Source organism: Varanus komodoensis, unplaced genomic scaffold, assembly GCF_004798865.1.
Source record: "Varanus komodoensis strain SLA01 unplaced genomic scaffold, ASM479886v1 scaffold2, whole genome shotgun sequence".
Classification (NCBI taxonomy): domain Eukaryota; kingdom Metazoa; phylum Chordata; class Lepidosauria; order Squamata; family Varanidae; genus Varanus; species Varanus komodoensis.
The window spans coordinates 9,945,233-9,961,304 of NW_025335568.1; the positions used below are offsets into that span (position 1 = coordinate 9,945,233).

The following is a 16,072-nucleotide window of genomic DNA, read 5'->3' on the forward strand; positions in this document are numbered from 1 at the left end:
GGCCAACTGGTCAGAAATGCTAGGAGCTGTACTGGAGGACAGCGTTTGGAAAGGCTTCCATACTCCCTGGGCTAGGCTGGGCTGTGAGGAAATGATCAAAACAGCCCAAGAGTTGAACCTCTGTGGCCTGCACTCTACCTACCTCATTTATCTGCCATACAATATCTAAAGAGGTTGACAACCACTAAAACCATAAAATGCATCATAGGATGCACTACACACATTTCAAACTACCATATAAAATGGAAGTAAAAACCAAAGATCAGCAGCAATACAAAGATTAAGATACGGCAACACATTTAAAATAGAAACTGAAAGCCTAGGATGCCTGGGAAATCAGGAAGCTCTTCAGGAAAAACACAACATAGGTGTGTTGCGGCAGGAAGAACACAACATAGGTGGCAGTTGTGCCTCTCCAGGAAGCTGCCGCCACCACGGGAAAGGTCCTCTTCTCTGCAGCCACCAGCCTCGCCTTCTTTAGCAAAGGCTCTCAAAGAAGAACCACTGAGGCTGATCTTAGGGTCCTGACGGCACAGGGCCAATCTGATGGCGACCCCAGCTCCAGAGTCGGTGCTCCTCGCTAGGTACACCCAGCAGTATGCAGGGGCCCCTTCTCCTGCTCAGGCTGTCGCTCAAATGTCTTTGCCCAGTGGGCAACCGTGGGAAGTATCGTTGCCCAACTTCTTTAATCTGCAATTTGCTGCACGATACAACTGCACAGCCGATCAACGAGAAGATGTTTAATCAGTACCTTAATAGGCGTGTACCACTTTTCCTGAACAGGCACTGAGGTAGGCTTAGGTCTTGGCGGTCTAGTTTGGAAAGGCTCTTCGGGTTCCTCTGGGATTTTTACCACTGCATTTTTGGCTTTCTCTAGCCGGGCACCTTCTTCAGTCGATCCTTTATCACCCCAACGAACCTTTAAAAAAGGGAGAAGCCATTATTAAGGCAGCCTTGTGTTTGGCCATGGCTGAATCCAATGTCGCCCTTGGGCAGCATCCAACCTTAGCACAGCAGGAAACGAGCAGTTCCAAAACCAATCAGACACCAGCGAAAAGGCGTCTGGGGCAACCTCAGGCCCAGGCAGAAGGGCCTGTTCTGGAAAGGAGACTTTTGGAAATGCTAGCTTTCCATTAAACTTGTGCTAGGCACAAGAGAAAGAGCAGAGGTTCAGCACTGGTATCCTTGCTGGCAGTGTGCTACCTCCTTGCCCAGCGGTGACATGTCTGGATGCACCAGTTGCTGAGCAGCTGGGCAGAGGCGTTCTCACACCCATCCCGAGTGAGGGGTCCTGCATCTTACAGATCTGGCTTGAGCTTAAGCCATTTGTTTCCTGCCTTTTAGATCATGTTTTTGACGACTGCAGTCTAACAGCTGCGGGAGAAGCCAAGCTTCTTAGGAAAATGTCAGCCTTGTAAGAGAATTTGGATGGCCACTATGAGAATACTTCTGCTACAGCATAATGTTTTCCCCAGAGGTTAAAAATAAAAATTGCCTTGAAAAGCCTTGTTCTCTCAATCTCTCTCTTTTTCTCTGCATCTGACTGTGGAAACAGGCTTCCCTCTTTTTCAAAGCTTCGGCCAAGCAAAACTGATGAAATCAGTCCTTCTCCTACTCTATGAGGAAATGTCAAAGTTGCTCTATACATAAAAACCGGAATTCCTAGAAAGCTGACATCATGGGGTAGTCAATCAATCTGGCAAACTTAGAAGAATGCTTCCAATTAATTAAGAAGAAAGCCCTTTAGCTTCAATGTTCCAAGTTGATGCACAGCCTTTGATCAAACTGAATTTAGTGAAGTCAAAACAAAGATAATCTATAAACTGCTAATGCAGAAGTAGGTAGTCCTCTGGTTTACAGGTCTAATCTGGCCTGTGGAGGTTCCCCAGCTGACCCACAGAGACCTGGACTCTCCCTGTAGGTATCTACCCTTCAAAGGTTAAGGCAAGTGTAAATAATCTTAAGCCCTAAGAGGAACTCAGCTGGTTCTGAACCAAGGTCCAGGCAGTTTCCATCCTGGCAAGTCAGATACCACCAATTCCAAAAGCAGGACTTGCTGACAACTGTCCATCCCAACCTTTTAGCAACAGCACCAGAGGTAACTTGATCATGGAAGAGCTCCCTCCCTCCCTCCCTCTTTATCACAGGTCTATCTTACATGGTTATTTAAGCCAGTGGCCCGCTCCTGCTGAAAGGTGTTAGTTCTGCAGGTTGCCTGAGTATTGTTTGAATAAGCACGCTCCTTTGTCTGTCTCAAGAAAAGTTTCAGCAGATAGCCTTGCAATGTGATGTTGGACAAAAGAATTAAAAATTCTCTCCCTCCTTTTCTACATACCGTTTATACTCTTATACCTTTCTGCCCTTTCCTTTTACAGCCAGCCTTCCCCAAACTGGTGCTCCCCAGGCATGCCAGTTAACGCCCACAGTGATCAGTCTAAAATATCTGGGCATACCAGACTGGGGAAGACGGACTTACATTCTCAATGGAACACCAGAAAGGAGGATGGACAGGGTGGCGCTGGACCCAGCACTGCCTCAGAACAGTAGCAACAATAATAATTTAGATCACACACTTCTGCCACAATTCCCCACAAGTACATGATAATGAAGCCATCAAATATGCTCAGTGAAAATGCAAAGACAGCAACAAAAAGTTTTCCCTATCTTGCTCCAGGAGCAAGACGGAGCAAGCACAGGCAGGACCCCTAGAACCTTTCTCCAGGCCTTTTGGGACCAATAGATTCCATCAGGTCTATCCGACTTGATAGAAGCTATGCAATTTCTTTAGCAATGGGCATCCATCGAGTTTAACTTTTTTGTGTGTGGGGGGGTCATGCCCCATGAGCATCCATTTAGAGGAAAAGAACCACAGAGGGAGGCTTCGTGTGCTTTCACAAGGACAAGCCATTCACGGGGCGAATGGCAATGTAATACTTGTGAACAGCTGCATCTGCTGTTAGCCACAAAGACATTTCTGTGCACGAGCGTGGCCTGGAGCGCTCTGCAGAATGCAGCATTATGACGAAGCCTAGACACACAAAGGTGTGTCTGCTGCACACCACCATCACACTGCTTCACACCACACCACGTGGCACTCATTTTCCTGTGTGCATGGTTGCTCCAAAGAACCACCTGAGCTGCTTGTCCCACGGTTTCACATCATAGCACAATGCTCAATGATCCACACAACCGACCTCCATTCTTTTGATCCCTCCAACTCCTCGTCCGCCATAATACGAAGCATCCACCGTTGGCCATTTCTTCGAAGGCAAAGGATCTTCTTCTTCCTGGGGAAAAAATCCAGCACGGATTTAGTGAGGATTTTATGGAACTGTTATTTCTTTTAATACCAAGGTTAGAGTTGGGACCTGGGAAATCCAGATTCTAGTCCCCACTCATCCATGAAGCTCCCTGGGTGACTTTGGGCCAGTTGCTCATGCCCCGTGAGACTGATAAAAAAAAATTCTGACCAGTACTCTGTTGGCACACTGGAAAAAGACAAAGGTTATAATCCAGCCATAGTTAAACCCTATTAAATCCCACGGATTACAGTGGGACAGTTAAACATGTTCCTAAATTGTCCACGCTGCCACAAGCGGAATTTAAAATAGCCTAATTTGGCTTGGTCAGGTCTTGGCCTGGTCATATGCAATCTTGTGTGTCAGCAGCTTATTTCTTCCATGCACAGACTTTCTCATGCACAGCAATGACTGCAACTGTAGTTCAAACACAGCAAGATGTTCACATGGACCGGTCCATAACACTGCAGCACATGGAACACTGCAGTGATGCACCCTGAGACTGGATCCTCACACACACCCAGAGACTTCTGGATAGGAACTTTTTTTTAAAGGTAATGTTCGATTTAGTGCCTAATAAACCAGAAAGACTGGCACCAACATGTCTAGACTGTGGCAACTTCTAAACAGCCTTAGGGCCTATATCTTGGGTGAGGGGACAGAGATAGCTCTGTTAAAGTTCTGTAGAATCTACCTCTGGGGAGAGGGAATTAGCATTGGACCAGATTTATGCCTCTTCTGCAAGGCAACTGTGCCATCATTCTTTCTGTTTTAGGGTGCCTTAAAACCCGCTGACTAGGTGCACGACTAACCCATGTACTTTCTGCAATTTGGAAATAAGCTTTTATCAAAAAGAGCACTTAAGAAAAAATATAGGCATACAAGATATTTGGCAAGATCAGAAGATGCTCCAATGTTTAAAGCTTTGCTTCTGGAGGGCAGGGTGAGGGAATGAGTAAATAAGATATCATCTGAATTAGAAAGTGATCCCTCCACTCCATGGGAACCTTCATCCACGGAACACATAAACCGAGCATTCTGGTTATGTGCACGGAAAATCAATTTGTAGCGGAATGCATTTTGAAGTGTCTATTACAATCCAATTCCTGTTCAAGCCACACCGCCACTTCACCTGCATACTTTTGGAGACCCAACCTGTCAAATGGAGTATGCTGTGAATACAGGAATGCTGCATTACTCCTGACGATCCATTTTTGCTTTATTTATTGCAATTCATTTGAACACGCAGACCAAAATTGATGTATATGCCTATATAAGTTCCAAATAGCATTAGGGGCCTGGAGGTCTGATCAAGTTGCAAATATGCCAATTCCCAAGCAGAAAGAAGTTAAAATTCAAAGCCCCAGATGCTCCTTCATCCAAATACAATAAAAGACACCCTGTTAAGGCAAATGCGCATCCCACTCAACATTAAAACTGACAGTGGCACCCCTGAATTGAGTTTATTCTATTGATTTTAAATTTCTATATAGCATACATCATGACCAGCGTACAAAATTAATTAAAACAGTGAAAATTAAATATAAAACCACAAGGAAAGCAAAATGTTTAATAGCCTACTAGATGCAAAATCTGGCTTAAATAAAAGGTTAGGTAGGTATTAAAATCATGAAATGCCTAGGTAAATGGATGAGTTCTTAACACATGCCAAAACCCTATCGAGGTTGGCACCTGCCACACTGCAGGAAGGAGAGCATTATCTGCCTCTCTTTTATAGTATCACTGAGCCTATGACTTAAAAGCAGCAACAAATAAAGCAAAAATGGAAATTTAGGTGCTGACACCACAGTTTTGCATTTCTTCCTGTTATGCCCCACAGTCCCGCCTCCAATCTGCACTCCTTGCTGCTGTGGGCAGGAAGCAGGAAAGGGTACCAAATGATAACGTCAGGAGGCAGGATGAGTGGCAGCTCCTCCCTTCCTTATTTGCATCTCCTTATTTGTCTAAGTAATACAGCTTCTGGGCAGTTTCACAACGTACCTCTACCGGAGGTGCTGGTTTCAGTGGTGGAGGATCCTTAATGACCTATTGGAGGAGGAAAAAAAAATCCAAAGATGAAGGACAGGCAGGAGAGATCATTTCAACTCACTCAGTCACCGGATATCCTGGCTGCAAATTTTCTGCTACAAGGCAGTTATTCTTGTTCAGAAGGAACACGGCTCTGCACGAGCAACAAACGATGACAGACAACAAAGATACAGCGTTCAGTCTGAACATCATTCTGATTTCTTGTTAATTTTGACAGCTGCAAGGGTCCTCCTCTTCTCTGCTGCTGACTGGGGCAAACTATCAGTTGGCTAGTCTACTCGTAAGTCACACTCTGGACCAGCCACCTTATTTAATTTGGAACATCTTGGTACTTTGCATGGTATCTGAGAAGACTGCGCTGCTGTCTGGGGTAACTGGTGGGAATGAGGATCTGGAAAGGGCCCTCTTCCGACCTTAGAGGCAGCAGCATCCAAGGAGAATATGGCAATGGAGGGGACTATAAAGAAGGTGCAGACCAAGAAAAACCCCGGTATCTTTTTGCTATTTTTTAGGCATCAAGCAACCCTTTCCTGTAAATTTTGTGGGCAATTACATCTGATTGGCTGTGTGTTGTGTTTCTGTGGTGTTTTAAAGGACTGCCTCTGATTCTGTTCGCAACTTCTACTTCCAGGGTTATTCTTGCTGCCATTTTTAGTTGCATAATTTTGCACGACTGCCTTTCTAACTTGCTCTTAATGGCTGCTTTTATATAGGCGTAAGAAACTGTCTTTGGTCAGGGAGCCCCGTGCCGTCTTCTCTGCTTGGTCACTTGTTCTGTGGTCCATCTTTAATCTGATCCTTTTTATCATCCAGGGTTTGGACTGGGACTTTCTGCAAGCAAAAGGCACACTGTGCTGCATGTTCTCTTCATCAGCTCGGATGCCAACAGTGGAACACGGACAGCGTGTACATTCCGTCCGTGAAAATCATGGCGACTTCTCCCTTCACACTGCGGGTTCACAACCTGAGCTTAGGGGCTGCATGCAGCCCTGGAAGGTCCCCAGGGACACTATGACCCTTCTGCCAGGGACAAATTCCCTCCACGAAGGGATCCTTGCAGGCTGGAGCAATTACTTTTTCAGCAATCTGTCTGGGAATGACTTGGCAAAGAGAAGGCCCTCCACACTTCCCCAGGCATCCGGATACCCGTCTCCTTTCCCCCCACTGCTATGAGCAGCACGAGAAGAGCTCTCTGAATCAGAACTGCTGCTGTTTGTATGTGCCAGCGCATATGTGTACATGAGTGTGCGCACACATGCACACATGGCTGCTTGGCCCTGAGCTCTGAAGCCAAAAAGTTGGACCTCTCTTCTGAAGGGCGGCCCAGTGCGCTTTCGGAAGGAGTCCTTGGCGGCCTCCCATGCAGGTGTCGCTCTGCCCAGACTGGCTGAGCACTGGCAGGAGAAGGCCAGGAAGTGCCACTGGCCAGTTTACCTGTCTCAGGTAGAGTGCTGCACTTATCTCACGCACCGGGAACACACACACAAACATAAGGGGACAAGTTAGTTATTTGGATCGCTCTCATCTTCAAAAATAAAGAGAAATGCGGGACCTCCTTATCTTTTGGGGGCGGGCGGGGGGGAACAGTGTACATAACTTCGACAGCCTGAGAACTTGCAGATGTTAAAAGACATAATATTGCAAGGCAGCCAGCATTTCTGTTTAATTCAGATTTTTTAAATGCTGTCCCAAGAGCCCAGGAGAGTAAATCTCCATTTTGTTTACCATATGCAGAGTTTGAGTCTTCTCCAATTTTATTTGGTTTGATTTTTTATTATCATCATTGTCAGGAATGGGCTCCTTGGCATTTGCTTTGCCGCAAACAAAGTATTTTTTTTTTAAATAATAAGATTAGATTTTGGAGGAAAGCCGATTTCTTTTCTCAAAGATATAAAAAAAATCAATTTCTCATTTTTCTTAAAAAGCAAGTTGCTTCAGGCAACAGTCCTTTTGATCTGCTCATTAACACTTTTCATTATAATGTTCCAACGAGGTGGGCATTAAGAAATGTCAGCACCAGAATGGGTTTGATGCAGGCTTATGTTCTAACATTCAGAAAAGAGCGAAAGAACTGTCAACAGTGAACTGTTTAAAGAAGAGAGGTGGGGGGAGAAACCTAAAAACTAACAACCTGGTGATGTGCATGGACTGTAGATCAAGTAAAAAAGATTTACCAACTGGCTCCTGCCAACAATTAAACAGCATGCCCAATTCATTTGACACACTAGACGCCAACTGGTTGCTGCCAAAAAGGAAGGGCTGAATGATGGGGCGGGTGGGGTGGGGGAGATACTTCCCTTTCTATGCTAATTTTATTTTTTTTCCAAACCCTGAAGTATCATTTCCCTTCCTTTCCTTCCTTTCTGCCTGTTTGTCTTTAGATTTTTTTAAACAGATAGAAGATAATGAAAGCAGCTCCCTAAACAAAACCATTCCACTTACTGAGATAGAAAGAATATTATTTGTGAGGTATATGATTTGACAAGCCTCTGACAAGTCACAGGAGCAAGAAAAAGATTGTAGGACGATCGAAGATATTTCAATAATTTGAAATAAAATACAGCATTTTGCTGTGTCTCAAGTGCTTCAGGCAAATAGCCTGGATAATGCTTTACAACGCTCCTGCAAGACAGGCCATCACATTCACTAGGTATTGCACCCAGGAAATCTGTGGCTTACAGACCGTGGCTTCCCTTATAAAAACATTCACACAAACAGGCAGTTGTGTACGTGGATGCAAATTCACTTGCGAGGCTCAGGCTGAAAAAGGGAAGCACAACGCAAATCTCGCACAGTCCTGCCCTGTCGATGTTTCAATACTGGACCAAGTAATAATCACAAGGGAGTTTTTAAGCGTACACAAGGCATAAAGGACCAGTCTGCCGTAGCAACCAGTGTTGTACTAAAACCTGGCAAAGCAGAGTTCAGATTCCCAGCACGCTTCACTGGATAATCTTGGCCAGTCTCACGGGGTTGCTTTGAGGATAAAAATGGGGCAGGGGACTTTTACACGGCTCTGTGCTCCTTAAAGGAAGGGGTGGAATAAAATTTCAATTTTAAAGGGAAAAAGCAAGACTTCAGCCTCCGTTGCTGCCCGGCAGAGCTATGACAAAGCATTCTCGATCCATTTGCACAGAGCAAATCTACAATAGAATTTCCTAAAATTGCCCATGCTGAAATTCTGAAAACGAGCTGCAGGTTGACTGGGCACACTGGGGAGAAGGGTGAGCTCCCACTGATTTGGGGCATGAATTGTCCTTCTCGAGAGGAATTTTGATTTATGCAGTTGCCTGCCTGATTCACGGATTTTTTAAAAATGTGGATGGAGGTGTCCAGTTTGTAGCCCTCCTGCATTTTCTAACGGCTGCTTCCATCTTTTTCTCATCGGAAAAAGAAATCCATTAATGAGGAAACGATAGAAGGGCTGCACAATGCCTTTACTTGGTCATGCTTGGAGCTATTCATTTGCGAACTGCCTTAATGAAAGAATACTTCTGCGTTTAAATGCTACCTGTAGTTTAACCTTCACTGCTCCCACTGATCTGCCACTAGAAAGTTGGCAGAGGGATGCATCGCTGCTACTCAACTGAGGCCTTTGTCGTAATTTTTATAGGCTGTTCTATTATTTCTATTTTTCTGTTGTTATAATCCACTTTCTAATCCACTTAGAGAGTCCTTGGGAATAATTAACTGCAGAATAATAGTTGAATAAATAAATATCTCTTCCAATCCTTGTGGGCTGCCTTGAAAGTTTTCCACTTTAGACCAGGACGAGGAACCTTTGGTGGCCTTTTAATGACCTCTCAAGGAGAGGTCACAACACGTGAAGGGGAGGTCTAGCTCTTCCCATCCTGGGCAACAAGCCACCCACTCCTATGCCCCTCCCCATCTGGTGATTTTAGGCTTTTACAACGCTTCCAAGGGTACCAGGGGAGGCGCCACAAAACCCTGATTGCTGCATGGGGAGAGCCGGTCACAAGCAGGACTGGGAAGTCCCACAGGGCAACTCTCCCACCTGTTTTAAATAAATGGCTAAGACAAAATGAATGGATGAATCCCACCTTGTTGTGCTGGTCCAATCGCATCATTTTACATTTTAATTATCAGTACCATAACCAGTAACGCAACTTGCCAAGTCCTTCATACTTCCCAATCCTTTCTGGAAAACACTACAGCGGTGCTTTAAGAACAGAGACCCTCAGACCTTTCCCTGTTCTTCTTAGTCCTTTATTAAGTTACCAAATCGATTCTGCCCAGGATTTATCTCTGCACTCAGCTGTTGCGCTAAGTGTTTCTTATAGGTTAGGGTATTTTTATTGTTTGCTGCAAGCTGTCCTGCATATGTTGTCTGGACAGGAGTGCCCTGGGTCAATTTTAGGAATAAATAATCTTACCCTAAGAGGCCAGAATTAGGTGCAGGAAAACTGAGGCACTCTGAGGCCATCTCAGCCAGCTTCCACTCAATTTGCACTCCTCTGCACAAGAAGGCATGAGAGTCACCCACAAGTACATGCAGCAAGGGCGCCTGAGTCAGGCCTCTCACTCTTCACACCACCCCCCAGCAGTGGCACCTGCATGGTCCTAGCCAAAACTCTGCCTGTTTTTGTAAGCAAGGCTCACACAATCTGTCACCTGCTGAACACACCTGGCCCGGCATTCAGTTCATCTTCTGATCCTCTCCTCTGGGCATCCCTGCCAAAAGACGGTGTTTGGCCAGCAGGGAAATGGCCTTCTCAGTGGGGCAGAGTAGGATTCGGCATGGAAATCAGAACATCTCAACTGGCTTGGGTTTAAATGTCATATGGTCCTACAAAAGAGCAGCCATCCCTGAAAAGGGAGATCTGCAACCAACACGTGGCCAGAAAGAAGTTCCTTCTCCACGTCCCAACCAAATACAAGCAGATGTGGCTGGGATGAAAGGGAGAGCCTTAATGAAAAGGGAGACCGAAATGAAAGTTATGCTGCGTGGCAATTGGCAGCTGACTCCACCCTGCACCATGTTATACATTATCATCAGGCAGAAGTCAACAAGAAACCAAAATCAGCTGCCCAGAGAGACGGACGGACGGAGGAATGGATGGATGGATGGACACACTATAATTTTGGACTTGTTTGGACTCACCAGTTTGCAGCACAGGGGCCAGAACCACCAGAGCAGAGCAAGAGCCAGTAAGAGCAGCAACACCAGAATAGCTATAAGTGCAGCAATGCCATTTGCCTATGGAAAGGGGCAAGGGGAAAATGAGAATTAGCTAACAAAAATGTGCAAAGCAACCATTTTCTCCACTAGGAACTTGTCCAAGTACTGGAATTTCCAGGAGAAGCCACCTGGAGACATTGTTACCTGCAGGAAACCACTGGTCAGGTGTGCATGAGAAGGCCTTCTTCTGCATTGCCTCCAAACTATGGGGCACACTTCCTCAAGGACTATCATTGGTCCCACGTTCTCGGTCTCAGAAGGGTTGTGAAGATACATCTTTTTAACTTAGTTTTTTTAAACATATATTTTTAACACTTTTAACGCTTTTACTGTTGGTAATCTTATGTATTAGTTCTATTTAGATGATACTTTTTCCTCTTCTCCATCTGATTTGTACAAGTAGTGAAAGAGGTAGGTTGCACGGAAGGTCAGTGACTGGTCCTGGAAGCTTCATGGCTGAGCGGGACTAGAACCCGGGGCTCCCGAGTCCCAGGCCAACACTCTGGCCACCTCGCCACTCTGGCTCTCATTTCAATTGTTAAAGATCAGCATCTAAGTGGTGTGGTGGGTAAGAAGGCGGGACTAGGACTCGAGAGATCTGGGATTTTTGCATAATGCCAGTCTTGAAATGCTTAAAATCTTCCATGAACGTTATAAATGGACAGCTTGAATTCATTTGCCCCTCTTCATGCATATATATTTAGTAAGTGCTAACCAAGCATCTTGGCCATTCCAGGCTCCATCGACTCACACTGTCCTGAGTTAAATCTGATTGAACTTAACTTACTTCTGAGTTGGCATGCATACCAATTCGCTTCTACGCGGCTTGTCTGAAAGTACACAAGCTTTGTTTTTACATTAAAAAATGGAGGCCTTTTGTGGCTGCAATATTCAGGATGTAGCTTGTTCATTGTTATTTGATCTGCTACTTTTTCTTGCAGTGAAAAATCTGCAAATATGTTTCCTGTTTGTCAAAATAATATTCAGGGCTGAGACACCAAATAAGTAAGTTGGTTTAACCAAAGACCAGGCTGCTGGTAAATAAGAGATTCACACATTTTACAAATATTTTGAAAAAGAAAATTCATTGGTAGGAACGTCCATATTTTCCAGTTCTTATCTTCACATTCTTAGTTGAATACAATGGGCAGAAAGTTGAAAGAAGCAAATATAAAGCTGACATTGGAGAATAACCACAGCCACTTTTAATGGAATAACTAAACCACTTTTCCAGTTTTGCTAGGTTTACCCTGCTGTCAAAGCCAGACTGATATTACTGGTTTTGCCAACAAAGGGCTTTGTTGCTTCAATGCTAGTGAGTAAAATAAATTCAATTTGCATTATTCGTCATTCTTTCATTCCTGCTGTAACATGAACATTTTCTGAAGAATCTAACCTCGCCTTTTTCCAGTGCAGAAAGCTAGAACCTCCTTTCATAAGAGCAACATCTTGATCAAAACCCACATGTGGCCAGACCTCCAGACCCTTTTCTACAGACGTGGATGGAGGCCGGCAGTTGTTCAAAGAGCAAGCTGTTTCTCAAAGGGACTTCGAAAGGAAAGTGGACTTTGGAGCTTTCTATCAACTACAGGAGAGCTCCTTACATATGTAAATAAGACTTAATAAATAAGACTTAGCATGTGCCAAAGAAAAGGAAACTACATGCCTTGTAAACGGACTGCCAACCACCCTAAATTTATCTTTCATGTTCCCACTCATATTTCCACCGAGGAGCTCCAGATGGCAATATGGAATTGATCCTCTTTTCATCCCAAGCCTTGCAAGACAGGCTTTAGAGAGAGATGGCTGATGATCCCAAGATCTCTATAATGCCTTGATTAGGCCAATTCAAAGAGCAGAAAGAATGTACAAGTTTTTGAGATCAGGGAACTCTTCAGCACCTGAGAGGTTAAGCAAGTTGGCAAAGTAGAAGAGGCAGGCGAGCACCTGGCCTGTTGGTGGAAAGACATGCACATGGTAGGCATGTCATCAGCAGAGCCAGCTGGAGCCAGGGGTCAGACTAGATGGCCCGGGAGCCCCCTTCTCGCTATGTTTCTATGTAATAAAGGCCAGTATATGGATTTTGGAATGTTTCTTATGGACAATACAGCCATAAGAAATACGGATGCGGAAGAGAAGCAAGCAAAAGAAAGCTCCCTTTTGCTTTTCCTGTAACTGTATTGGTTTTCTGAATAGGTCAGAGGGTGTTCCGTGGGCCACCCAAGCAACAAGTTAATTCCTCTCTTTGGGCCAGGAACAAAAGACAACATCTTTTGCAAGGGATTTTGTACAGTTCCACTTTCTGATTGTTGCAGAATCTGTCAGTAAGCACATAAGTTCTGCTCCTGCCTTCCAATTCCTAGAAGTGAAGTGGCTTCGATAAGGAAAACAGTTTCATTCTCTCAGCAAATCAACCTTTGTCTACAGAATGATTGAGGGCAGTCGCATCAAGGCATTAATTTATTTTATTTCTATCCTGCCTTTTTTCCTGTCAAGGAACTCAATGTGGCTTATATAATTCTCTGCCTCTCAGTCTGATCCTCACAACAACCACCCTGTGAGGTGGGTTCGGCCAAGCGTCTGTGACAGGTCCAAAGGCACCCAGGGAGCTCTATGGCTAATTGGGAACTAGAATCCAGATCTCTCGAGTCCTGGTCCCACAGTCTCAATGACTATAGCACACTGGATCTCTTGCTGAAGGCCATCAGATCTGGCATGGCTTTGGGAAATTATTCTGACTTTTGAACAATGGGAAACGGGCACCTTTTGAACCTTAACAAGCTCCTCGCCATTCTGCTGGGAGAGCCCAGCTGATACATGAATTCCTGGCTTTTGTCAGGTGAGTACTTACACAATTTGTCGCAGTAATGGTTAAAGAACTGGAGATGAGAGCCTCTCCTTGATTCAGACTGACATAAACTTCCAACGTTCTGAAAAAGACAAAAAAATCACACACACAAAATTTAATAGTATGTTTGCTGAGCTGTCCAGCCAGATGCAGCTAAAATAGAACAGGGAATGCAGTAAGCGGCCAAGTCTTTCAGATGTCACTGATTTTCTGCACAGTTCAAGTGCAAGGCCTTGGGGCTGAGCAATGCAGGGTTCGAGATAACGGATCAGCGCAACTACTACTGGGCAAAGGAAGCCACGCTACAGATCCCTGCTCAGCCATGGAACAGAAGAAGCAATGAGAAAGCTGTTCCCAAACAAAACCCCTCCAGATTATAAACAGGGGATTGTGTGGTCAAGTACTCCCTTTTGGAGAAAAAGAGTCTCCAGGATCTCCACACAGAAACCAAATTAGCATCTCAGGGTAGACTCTGTCTCCCCAGCCTTCTATGTTTAGCAGGCGGTCTGGAAGGATCCCACCCTGGGCCTTTCCATAGTCCCTCCAGCATCCTGCCCCAAAACCTAGACTGTTGCCAAAATTCAGCAGCAAGCCACTCCGAACCACTCTATAGAGATAGAAGAAAGAGTTAGTTGCAACTGCTAGATCTGGATGCAAAATAAGCTCTGCTTCAGCCCTTGGGAAGAGGGACACTATTGAAGACCTGGAAAAAATAATAGCCCATGGTACCTGGAAAGCTTTGCTACAGCAGGTACCCCCTGATGTGCCCCCGCCCCCCGATCAGGTCCCACTCTGCAACCAATTTAACTGTGTGGCCTGGGACAACACAATCTCATGCCATCCGTTGGGAATTAATACCAGACGCATTATGAGGGCTGGACCCAATAAGGGCTTTGAAGCCCTTTGCAATGGAAAGTGAAGAGTGGCTGAAGAAGGAGAAACAGCAGCACTAGCTGACCCTGCTTTGCCCAAAGTCCAATGGGGCCAGAAGCCCAAACTGCCCAGTTTAAGTTGCAAAAGGTAGTTTTACCAAAAGAGGTAACTATCACCGGAGAGCCAAAACCACTAATTCTAACCAGCATTTTATCCAGGGAGTGATAAAACATACAAAAATAACTGTCTGACAAGAGGCCCCTGAATTAGAAAATATAAGTGTTTTAATGCCAGTGGGGAAATGGATGGTTAAAAATGTTCAACCTCTCACAGAGATGCTGAATGGTTTAAAGATTTTGGTCCAGCTAGAAGATCCTGGGATGCGAAGAACTACATATAGCTGTAAAGTACTCATTCGTGTACATAAAAATGTCAGGATTGGCAATAAACATGCTAATTACCACGCTGGCTACATATATATACACAGCATAAAAGCCACTAATTACAGATGGCTAAGACTCTTTGTGCAGAACCGGCAGGCATCAGAGAAACATTAGTAGCAAAGTGGTTGGTCATTTCTTCAAAAAGCCTGGAAATTCCCAAACACATGGCAAAGATTATAGCTCAGCAGTTCGCGGCCTCCCTGGCTTCGGCAAGACTCAACAAGTTTCCATTTATACTCAGCTTTGAACTGCAAAAGGCAGATCAGAGATTTCTGCACATTTCCAGCCAAAGCTGCCCCCTCGGGCTCCACCACAAGGTCATCTTAGTAGGTGGGGATTCACCTCCAGGTCTCCCCAGTCCAGCTCCCATGGGAGCCAACCCAGAATTGGCTCTCTCTTTCTTGGTAGACTAGGGGGTCTGAGACTGGGGTCCAATACAATGAATTATACCAACTTCCGTATTTACAGCCTGGGCCAATGTGCTTACAGCTAGAATGTGCATCTCACGTACCGAGACGGAAATTACTGAACCTAGAAGCAATGCCTTTTTAATTGATTTTGGTCTAGCTTAAGGACAGGGGTTCCAGTCTTGATCTTAAATTCTCCTCCCCTCCCCTCATTCACATGCTAGTTTCTATAGAGCTGAATTAGGAGGCAGGGGATGCCCTTTATCCACAAGATTTAAAGTAGTCTCTGTTTTGAGCCTCTGTTAAAAGGAACAGGTGAAAAAGAACAGGTGATCTGAGACTCCTCCACCAGTGAGAGCAGAAAGCAGCAGAGAATCTGTCAGGGTCAGGGAACTTCTTTCAAGGGGACATGCAGGATTTCAGAGAAGTTGCTGGAGGCTAAATCCCAGTGCCGGGAAGAGGCAGAGGCCAAAGCAGGGACCAAAATGCAAAAACCAGCCCATGGTTGCTTGAAGTTCTTACTGCAGGTAGCTGGGCCTCCGGCATGGGGCTGCGTATCAGCCTTTCGGCATGGAGCTAGGAAAATGGCAGGGACACCAGGAAGCCACCAAGGAATGGTGGCTGAGGAAACATGGAAGCAGGTGCTCCTGCTTAATCTGGGGGACCTGCATTGGACCCCAGAGCTGCAGTTCTCTACAGCAGGTGCAGGACCCCGGTTCAAATCAGCTCTACCACATGGGGAGCAGGAGTGCTTTTCAGATTCAGATGGGGCCCTATGCCTACACCAGAGTAAAACGGTGAACACAGGAAACAGCTGCTTTTGTTAGTTTGTTTGTTTAGTTGTGAAGTCGTGCCCAACCCATCACGACCCCATGGACAACATTCCTCCACTGCCCCAGTGACCCCATCCAGCCACCTCATCCTCTGCCGTCCCCTTCTCCTTTTCCCGTCAA

General features: G+C 45.3%; 1 protein-coding gene across 1 annotated transcript in view; it reads right to left on the bottom strand.

Moving 5' to 3' along the window:
• The window catches only part of ANTXR2 (ANTXR cell adhesion molecule 2), a 133,520-nt gene that overhangs the window by 54,503 nt on the left and 62,945 nt on the right, over nucleotides 1-16,072 (bottom strand). Inside the window, exons 11-15 of the mRNA XM_044428233.1 lie at nucleotides 13,400-13,478; nucleotides 10,471-10,566; nucleotides 5,301-5,345; nucleotides 3,195-3,287; nucleotides 752-919 (exon numbers count right to left, since the gene is read on the bottom strand). Of these exons, the coding sequence (XP_044284168.1) occupies nucleotides 752-919; nucleotides 3,195-3,287; nucleotides 5,301-5,345; nucleotides 10,471-10,566; nucleotides 13,400-13,478 (481 nt within the window). The remainder of the gene's footprint in view (nucleotides 1-751; nucleotides 920-3,194; nucleotides 3,288-5,300; nucleotides 5,346-10,470; nucleotides 10,567-13,399; nucleotides 13,479-16,072) is intronic.